The sequence below is a fragment of the Scaptodrosophila lebanonensis genome, unplaced genomic scaffold (genome assembly GCF_003285725.1).
Source record: "Scaptodrosophila lebanonensis strain 11010-0011.00,11010-0021.00 unplaced genomic scaffold, SlebRS2 tig00000053-arrow-pilon, whole genome shotgun sequence".
Taxonomy (NCBI): Eukaryota; Metazoa; Arthropoda; class Insecta; order Diptera; family Drosophilidae; genus Scaptodrosophila; species Scaptodrosophila lebanonensis.
This window is the reverse complement of record NW_022060548.1, coordinates 10,402,628-10,412,598: the sequence shown is the minus strand read 5'-3', so window position 1 is coordinate 10,412,598 and position 9,971 is coordinate 10,402,628. Positions and strand designations below refer to the sequence as shown.

The following is a 9,971-nucleotide window of genomic DNA, read 5'->3' as shown; positions in this document are numbered from 1 at the left end:
ATTGGGCATTCAAAAGCTTAGCCTAATGGAGGCGCCAACCTGCTTGACAACATACAGCTCTGGTAGAAATTTATATATAGATATATATCTACTCTTATATATACGGGTATGTATATATTTTCTTCATACCCATTGTTTGCAACTGTTGACACCTTTTGTAGAAAAAGCGACTCAACACAACAACAAAACTAACAAAATTGTGAATTACACGAAAAATTGTTAATAAAAGTATATATTGTTAAAAAAAGCAACTAGCAAAAGTGTGGGAAAACTTTAACCACACATACCTAAAAATATCAAAGTATCTGTAGATATCATATGTATATTGCTTGGGTTCATTGAAATTTGCATGCGCCTTAAGTATTTCAATGACAATTTACTTTCGCAAAAAGCTTTTGATGATGAAAAAGCTTCCCTTAGAAGTTTGGACCAGAAGCTCCACATACTTCAAAATCTAACTTAGATTTTTCATTTTATTTTTGGTAAAAAAAAACCACAATTAATCCTTATTTGATTTCCATTATAAGTTTCACAACTTCATAATACGCTTTTCATTCTAATTCTATAGATTCCCCGGGAAATATGTATATGAGTTCTAATTTAATGCAAAAACGTCAGATTTGGTAAACGTCAGATTATTTACGTCAGATGTCTATACTTTAACAATACTATAAACGAGTTTATAGAGCGAATCTATATCTACGCTTAGGCAACAACTAATTTTTCACAGCGAATCTATATCTCTGAATTTTCACAGCGAATCAATATCTCTGAATTTAAAATAATATATTGAAACTAAAAACCTATTAAGCAAAAGATTATTTGTATCATGATGGTTATTTAATTTAAGTTATATAACTATTTTATCTAGTTGCAACAATTTTCTAAAAACTATTTCCCTATTTAAAGAAAAACTCTTTAATATACGTTATATCACTTTCTTATAGAAAAATATCTTCAAAAATGTAGGGATTCGGGCATTCTTTTTGAGTTCAATTTTATCCAATTAGGTCGACTGTTGTAGGAAAACCAACATTTGTTTAATTAAATTGATTCATTTTATTTACAATTAAAAGCATTTGGAGGCATTAGAAGTACAATTTATCTAAGACGCCCCACACATTTGTGGTCGGTTTTTGTTTTCCTTTTGTTTAACATTAAGCCATTAGGAATTGAAATGTACCATATAAGCCATAAGTGAAATACTATAGATATGAGCAACAGTAATTGTTATTATTTTAAATATACGAGTATTTGTTTAGTTGTTTTAAAATTCGTTGCCATTGACTTAAAGCTTGTGCGCATACGCTTAAGATTCGCTAATTGTGTGTGACTTAAAGAGATTTGTTTTTGCATTTGAACAATTAACAATTAGTATATATAAGTTTAATTTACGATAAAGTTACAACTCGATTACTTGCATTGAGAGTGTTACTATAGAACTGCCTAAGCGCTGGCAAATCGAACATATTTACATCAGACCCGCGCGTCCAACACAACGGAGATAGCAAGCATTCGCTAACGTGGCCGGGTATCTTACAAATACTCGTAAAATACAATCCAATAGATGCAGTTGAGGCTGGCGAATAGCGCAGGGAAGAGCACACGAGAAGACCGATCGATGTAGATGGCGCGCTTTAGTCGCTCCTGGGCGGGTGTCAGCTTCATCAGCCGGCCAGGCTCTGGCTCTGCGGGCTGTGGCGCTGGCTGTGGCGGCGGTGGTGGGGGTGGTGCCGCAATGGTGGGTGTAAGCATAATGTGCGATTCATGACGCGGAATCCATGGACCATCGGCATCCAGCGGCGGACGCACCAAACGTCGTGTGGTGGTCACAACCTGTGCAAGAGCAAGGAAAAGAAAGTGTCACATAATCTTTCATCTACACTCAAAAAAACAAATGCGTGCTAAGAAAAAAAAAAATAAATTAAAGTACTAAACTAGTATTTGTAAATTGAAAAACAAATGTTGTAGAAAGAAATTCCAGTATCAAATTTTTTATATAGAAATAAACTCCAGATTCAGAATCAGTTTTAGTTTTAGAGGAACTCTCTATATATAGAAAAGTTGTCCTTGATTTTTTCAATTCAACTTACGCGCTTGTTCTTCGTCATCTCATCGAAAATCTTTTCAATTTTTTCAATCTTCTCATCCGGCACCGGCAACATGGGATTCTTTGACATATTGCTGCTCGCTGGCGGTGGCGCCGTCGCCGCTGGTCCATCCTTTTGGGCCTGCTCCGGCACTGGCTTGGCTGGATAGGCCATGGGCTTCGGAATAGGCGTATCGCTGAGCACAATATTGATCAGACAGTATTCCATCAGAGCCATAAACACAAACACTGTGCAGACGGACATGAAAGCATCCACAGCCTTCAGATACGAGACAGGCGGCAGCGAAGACTGCGACTTGGCGTGCTGGGTGGAAAGGGTTAGCAGAGAGGTAACTCCCAATGTAACACGGGCTGGCGCTGCCTCAGGCTTTATCCAGAATGAGACCCAAGACATTATCACAATCATACATGTTGGTATGTAGGTGTTGAAAACGTAATAGACCAGCCGCCGTTTCAGTGTGAAGACCACTTCCAAGCACGTGAAATTGCCGGTGGAGTAGACCTGAGTGCAGTCTGCTGTTTCGTTACGTATGAGAGCCACCTGTGGCAATTCTATATTCTCGTCAACCACCAGAGGTGTAGTCGGATCCCATTGGAATATCAGGTCATCGGTTGTGTGTGACACTGGGTAAAAATGTAGAGAGAGGGAGAGAGAGGAAGAATTAATACAAAGTTAATTTAAGAAGAGCGAAAAACGTATCTGATTTTCCCCATTTGGAACCTCATGAACCGATTTACACATAAAAAAAAAGTACTTTTTAGACCGACAAAGGTCTGTAATTGGTTTTAAATAAAAATAATCAAATGTTCTCTTTAAAGCCACAAATACTTTTCAGAACTAAACTAAATCATTGAATGGGTTCTGAAATAGAAAAAAACAATCCGATTTGTTCGTTACATGGCCACACTCAAGAATCATGATGCTTTTATAACGAAACTATATCATCGAATGAAGTTTATAATGACAACAAAAACGACTATATTATACGTCTCAGATGTCTTCCGGCTTAAATCTATAGTTCAGAGAATAGAAGCCTAACAAAAAAATTACTGGATCACTTTGAACAAAAACAAATCACTTATTTATTATTTATGTATTAAAAGACTTGAGATTATAATTCTCCAAGAATTTTGGTCCTTTCGGTAGACCCATGACACCTCGCTAATATTTTTTCATTATCTATTTCTTACAATAATATATAATAATTGAATTGTTGAATTGTGGACTGCAAACAAAAAGTGAAAAATAAAATATTCAAATAACAAGAATAAAAAAATTTTTTTAAGAAAAGAAATCTCTGACTCTGTGGCTTGTCTGATTCGTCTGACATAGGAAGTAAGTTTCTCGTTGTTTTGCAGGGAACAAAGAAATTAACACAACCTAAAAGGAAAGAAGAATTTATACTACCCACAATAAATCTGTGTAAGAACATAAAAATAAAACAATGCTACGAATACTATCATAACTGAAAAATTAATAAAAATTAATAATAAAAGAATGCCACTAATACTATCACATTTGAAATTTCAACAGTATTCAAAACTAATAGCTTTTGTTTAAGGCCCCCAAAGACCAGTTTTAATATTCACTTACAGCTCTCCATTTGTAGCTTGCACTCTTGTGTATCGTGTGGATAGATGGCAAAGTTCATGATGCAGGACAATTTTAGTGTTAGCTTCACCATGTACAAAATGGTCTTATCCTTATAGAGCCACATGTAGTGATTCGGAATGGTCATTGTTTGGAATGTAACCGATTTGGCATTCTTGAAGAAGGAATCTGGTCGCCACATGTTCTTCAACCAGTCGACCTCAAGCAAACGATACTCCTGTGTCATGTTCTCGGGCAAGCGTAGGCGATGATCTTTCCAGGTTTGTGCGAAGAACACATCGGCCACATAAGTCATTGAGTTCTCATCGATGGAATCCAAGCCCATGACTGTGACATGGAAATACACAATTGTGGGCTGACCCTCCTTCTTGGGTGGACGCATTTTATCATAGCGCTTAATGTCCTCGGGCAGGATATCGGTTATGGCAAGACTTTGTCTAAAAACAATTAGGGATTATGGCGGTTCAAAATATATACACTCCTACATATATTTCTAGTTTTGGATACTTACTGAAATTCAGCCTTGACGTATTGTTTGAGGCAGACAATGAGTATGCCTAGTAATAGGATTTGGGCTACCATGGCTGTAGAGCTGTGCGTGCGTCTGCAACGAGTGAGTACAGTAAGCAACAAAAGTGTAGTTATTGAAAAATATTTACACATTAGTTTAGGGGCGATTTGCGGCAATTTCCGCTTGGCCCATGACCTTGCGCCAAGATCAAAGCAGAACACTCGAACGGTGTCACTGGCATTGACAATACATCGAGTGGAAGACGATGGATGCCACTGAGCAGGGGACGGCAGTCATGCACGTGCTTGTGCTCGTCCTTCCAGCCGGCCGAGCAGATTGACAAAAACAGCAACAATTATAATGCCCACCGATGTAAACAAAATAAAAATAAAACATAAAGAAATCTATGAAGGGAAGGCAACGGACACGAAAACAAAAAATAAACGAGACACTGCCCGCGTTTCCTGAACAATAGCCTCGGCATTGCGGCAACCCTGGCAAGCCTGCACCTGTCTCTTGCTCTCTCACTATCTCTCTACATGTCACACACAAACCCCTATATGCATATATATCCATACATGTGCACAATAGCGACTTAATTCACAATTAAAACCACTCGAAGAAGGCGGCGGCGGCTGCGAATAGCGCTGGCAAACTAGGAAGGAACATTGGCGGACGGGGGGCTGGAGACCGTGGATGGGGGCCTGGTATGCGTTGCGGCATCTTAAGTGGCCCATGCGCTTTTATGTGGCATGCGGGGAAAAAAATTTATTTGTGCCATATTACGAGCGCCTCAACCGAACCGAGCGAGCGGCACAAGTCGTCGAAGAATGCACGAGCGAGGGGCGCATTAGACAAGGACAATTGCCTCTGCATGGCAATGAGAAGATTTCACTGCCTCTATTCGAAATTGGGACAACTTAAATTTTAATTTACTTTCAAGCAATGTCAAGCAAGTAAACCGAAATTAAAAAAGATTTTTTGTGTTTTAAATGAGACTACCTTAGTAGTAGTCCTCAGTAATAACAAGTACTTATTAGGTTGACTAATTATATAGTCAGTATATTCATTAAATCCAAAAGGAAACATAGAAAGTTTCATGGAATGAACTACGGGCATGTTTGCGTCAGATTTTTTACGTCAGATGTCCATACCTTTAATATTTAAGTAATTTTTACAGTAATGTTACAAGTTAGCATTTCATCTTCAGTTGACTACACTTCAACAAAGTAGTGAAACTTTATATATCTTTATCTTTAATGAGCTACGAAGTGAAAACAAAAGCGTCAGATCTGCAACAACAAATTCTTCAAATTGGGTTTGAAATAATAATAATATCTAATATATATTTTTTTTTTTTTGTTTTTTGACGATATTCTGGTGCGAGGGGAGGGAATATTACATACCAAGTTGGTCAATATGGGGTCAGCCGTTTACGAAATCCGGGGGTTCGTCCAGACAGACGAAAAGACGGACGGACATGTCTAGATAAATTTCTATCGTCATGCTGATTAAAAGGCCAAAAATGCTACCTTCTCCCTGTTACATACTTTCCATCCAAGGTAGTGTTTCGTTTCGTTTAGGAATTATGAATAACAATAACTTGTCTATTACTATAAAATATTTTATACTGATAACAAAAAATAAAAACCTACAATTCGTACAATAGAATTGAAAATATTTCGATTACAGATGGTTTGATGGCCATATTGCCGACAAACTTGGCATATTATAGTAATTCCTGTTTTTTTCTTTGTTCTACATGTTCTATATAACTGAAAATGAAGCACGTTTGGCTGAGAAGTCAGTCCCATTAAATTAATTTTAAAAACCTCTATCGAGTAACACGATTATTTATTACGTAGTGTAGAGCCGATTTTATCCATTTGGGGTAGAATTTAGTTTGAACTTTTTATGTCAAATAGAAGATGTGTTTAAATTTTAGCTCTCTAGCTGAATTAGTTTTTTTTTTTTTTTTTTTTGATTATGAATAGTTAGAAACGTTTATTATAATAGTTATTATATAGAATTAAAAAAAAAAACAGTATTAGAATATTAATTTCAAAACTAAAAGAAAAACTACTTGTAATTGAATGAAAGCCTCTTTGGAACTTCACATGAAATCTTAAATTTTAAGACGACCTGTTCGATTATAATTTTCTCTACTTTCAGTTTATTTTTAAAAAGTGCGATATATAAAAAATGCAAGCTAACGCAATAAAAAATCAATATATTTTGGTAAAAACGTTGGAAAGGTCTCTAGATAGACTTATTACTGTGCATTCTACTTTGGTTTGGAAATTGTATTTGGATCTCAAAAAAAATTGACTATATGAAGACTATATGATATGAACTAGAATTAAAATTACTTTTGAAAATGTTCATATTCGAATTTAGATTTTATTGCAATTTTTGACGAAACAGCAAAAAATTGTGTGTTAAAAATTATTAAGTTGGTTTTTATATTCATATTTATTTTTATGTATACTCTACCTTTCAATATCAAGTTTAAACTTTAATTTTCTTCTTATTGCAGATGATTAAGAATTGTTAAGATACGCATTAAACGCCAATTAGTTTATGCATATTTTATATTCTCACAATGATTACGTAACAGCACAAAACATATTGCAGACACTGTATATGCATAATCTACATATTTATGTAGAAAATATGCAATATGTTTCTTTAATTTCAGATATAATTTATGGTTTAAATAACTGATTTTACACACACACACTTTTCTAGAACTCTTTACTTGAGGATTCCTTTAAAGTGTGATGATATATAGGACTATCCGATTTTGTTTCCGATTTCAACGTCTACACAGTTCGAACTTTCGCTTGCAACTGACGTTTTGGCGCAAACGATTTGAATTTAAAACGTTGCAAGGCAGCTGAAAAGCTCACCAACGAATGGCAGGAGCAGGAATAATGTGCCGATGGATGCACCAATGTGGGAGGTACATATGTGTGTGTGTGTATCTATGTATGTATGTGTGTGTGTGTATCTATGTATGTATGTGTGTGTTAAGAAACTGTTGTTGATTTCCTATAAAAATATATGTGCATATATGTATGCATGTAAAGCAAAAGTTCTATATCTTAGACAGAAGACCAGACTCGACCTATCCTGCCCATTTTTTTTTCTGAGTTTCTATATATAGCTTTCTCATGATATATATGTATGTATATATATACCCATACAACCTCTATATGCGTTTTTTGTTTGTCTTTGGCTGCGACCGCACCCCCTTCCCCCTCCCCTACCCTCTAGTCAAAGTCACTTAACATAATTTCGTCGAGTACTTTGGCATTGCCTTTCACATAATCTGCTGCTGCTACTAGCACTGCGGAGACTGTGCCTCAGAATGTGCGGTTCGTCTCTGTCGTCATAGCTATTATGGTTTTGTCACAGCCAGCCAGTGCTGAGATTTCCGTTAGTAAGCTCGGTTTATCGATTGGCCAACAAACGCAGAAACGCACGCAGGACGTGCAATAAAAAATGTGCCTAAATTAGCAGAAATCTATCACATGTATGAAGGTGGCAATTTATGGATTGGAATGGCAGAGAAAAACGTTAGAAATATATTTATTTACAAGTATAATGCATATGTAGTTTCGTTAATAACTTTCTAAAAAAAAAAACAAGAATTTTATCTATTGTAGTTTGCAATCAGATTTCTCAAGAATAAGCACTGCTGGAAGGTAGAATTGGAAAAGTAGTTTGCGGAGTCAGTAAATTTATTTAACTAATAATTTATAAATTTATTTATTTATTTGATTTACTTACATATTTATTATCAATTTATTTGACAAGAGTTTTGCAAGCTGATTGGATTTTAAAATTGAATATTCTTTAGGTATTTTGTCCTTCATATAAATATCATTAATTCTGTTTTTTTTTTTACACGATTTTGATATAACACGGTCTGAATATTAGAAATTGCATATATATTTCTTTAGAGATAAGGAACCAATCACCTATTTTTGCATATGATCAATGTCTTTTTTTACACGTTTGTTTCTGGAACCAATATACCGTGTTTAAACAGAATTAGGTGTACTTATATGAAATTTATATTAGTTTAAGTACCTTAAACATATAGATATGTGCAAATATTCCAATCTCTTAGACTACTGATCACTTAAGCTCACTTATTAAATAATTACTTTAACTATCACTAAATTTATTTCAACTAAAGAGAGTTGGTCCCGCTCGACTCTAGCCCTTCTTTCTTGTTTTATCACGACTTTAATTCTAATTAAAGTTAAATTATTTTAGATAAATCCCTTACTAAGTGGAACAGAAGCAGGTATTGCAGTTTTGATCAGCATGACAATACGAATCGATATACCCATGTATGTCCGTTTGTATGAAAGCTATCATATCATAAAATAGAAGAGCTATCATAGCAAAACTTCGTATCCAGGTTCTGCTATTGTCGAGAAAGGAAAAGTTTGTGTTTTTCCCGCCCTCCATATATCTCCCACTATTATTGATTTATTTATTTATATAATGTTAGCTTAAAATTAAAATCTGAAAACTAACAGAAGAGATTATTTATTGATTTTTAATTCATATAGATTTATGTCGTTTGAAAAAGTTTATCGGCATTCATTCATTCAATTTAAATATTTGACAGTAAATAATATTAGGATATTTGTACTTTGAAAATTCTATTAACTTGGTCGACATGTTAGTCGAAAGTTATTGAAAAAAAGTTTTTTATAAACTCTCTTTAATTACTATGTATAATTTTCATGGTATACATATTTTATTATTTTAATATTGTCATATGAAAAAATATAACACATTTTTATTATAAATACTCTCATCATTCCCTCTCGTTTTAACTATTCATGTGGTTTTTTTTGTGAAATTCGTAACGAGCGCTTGTCGAAGATGCTCCTGAAGTGCCATAGCTTTTCAATCAATTTGCTTGTTAGTCGCTGCTTCGAAACAACAATTCCCAACAGCGAAAACTTCTAAAGTGGCCAACCAAGTGCCATTTTGTCGCAGCGACGTCAACGCCGTCCACGACAATGTCAAAATTTTCGCTCACAACAGCTGGAAAGGATAAGAAGCTTGACTGCAATGCTTGGCGCAGAGAACTGAGGCTGTCTGCCTGTCTGCCTGACTGCCTTGCTAATGAATGGTAAGAAGGTAATCCAATGACGTCACAATGCCAGAAACGGGCCCCAAATAAATCACAGCCGGCCCCACAGCCATCAAAAATCGACTTTAATGAACCGGAGCTTGACGCAATCTCAAGTGGGCGACTACTTGCTCTGGCAGTGACGAAAATTTCACTTTCTACCAACGACCTTGTCGCAGCACTGAGAACAACAACAACAACAGCAGCAGCAGCAAGACAATTTCTATAGTAAGTATTAAAATGTATTTTTGCAATATATAATTAAAGCCGCTCCGCCTGACACCTGTGCCAAGATGCGGGGTGGTGGCTGAAGGATGGCGAAGGATGGGCGGCACTGATGTAAAATGATGCCATAACCTTGAAGTGGCTGTGTTCGCATATTCATGCATAGACGCAAATCAACCGACAAACAGTGGTGCTAAGTTTTGGAATATTTGGCAAAAATAGTATGTTTATTGTATATATTAATTTAATTTTTAATTTCATTGTATTTATATAAATGAGCTCAACATTTATTATGTTTTAATGAAGAAGAAAATAAGACCGACCACAATTCCTGTGGCTCCACTGACATAGGCAT

At 35.5% G+C, this 9,971-nt stretch overlaps 1 protein-coding gene across 1 annotated transcript; it reads right to left on the bottom strand.

The window, feature by feature from the left end:
- Window positions 1-1,429: 1,429 nt before the first annotated feature.
- LOC115624030 (glycine receptor subunit alpha-4) lies at window positions 1,430-4,304 on the bottom strand. The gene is made up of 4 exons (XM_030518607.1): window positions 4,234-4,304; window positions 3,705-4,159; window positions 2,094-2,734; window positions 1,430-1,836 (listed from the first exon to the last, which is right to left on the bottom strand). Exons 1-4 carry the CDS (start codon window positions 4,302-4,304, stop codon window positions 1,537-1,539), a joined length of 1,467 nt encoding a protein of 488 aa, XP_030374467.1. The 3' UTR covers window positions 1,430-1,536.
- Between the last annotated feature and the right edge of the window lie 5,667 nt (window positions 4,305-9,971).

What these genes read in the sequence shown, in the direction of transcription:
- LOC115624030 (XM_030518607.1), bottom strand. Translation starts at nt 4,304, where the DNA reads ATGGTAGCCCAAATCCTATTACTAGGCATACTCATTGTCTGCCTCAAA. An exon ending in TACGTCAAGGCTGAATTTCA is followed by an intron (nt 4,160 to 4,233) that starts GTAAGTATCCAA and finishes AATTGTTTTTAG; the next exon opens with ACAAAGTCTTGCCATAACCG. An exon ending in CAAGCTACAAATGGAGAGCT is followed by an intron (nt 2,735 to 3,704) that starts GTAAGTGAATAT and finishes ATTTTTACCCAG; the next exon opens with TGTCACACACAACCGATGAC.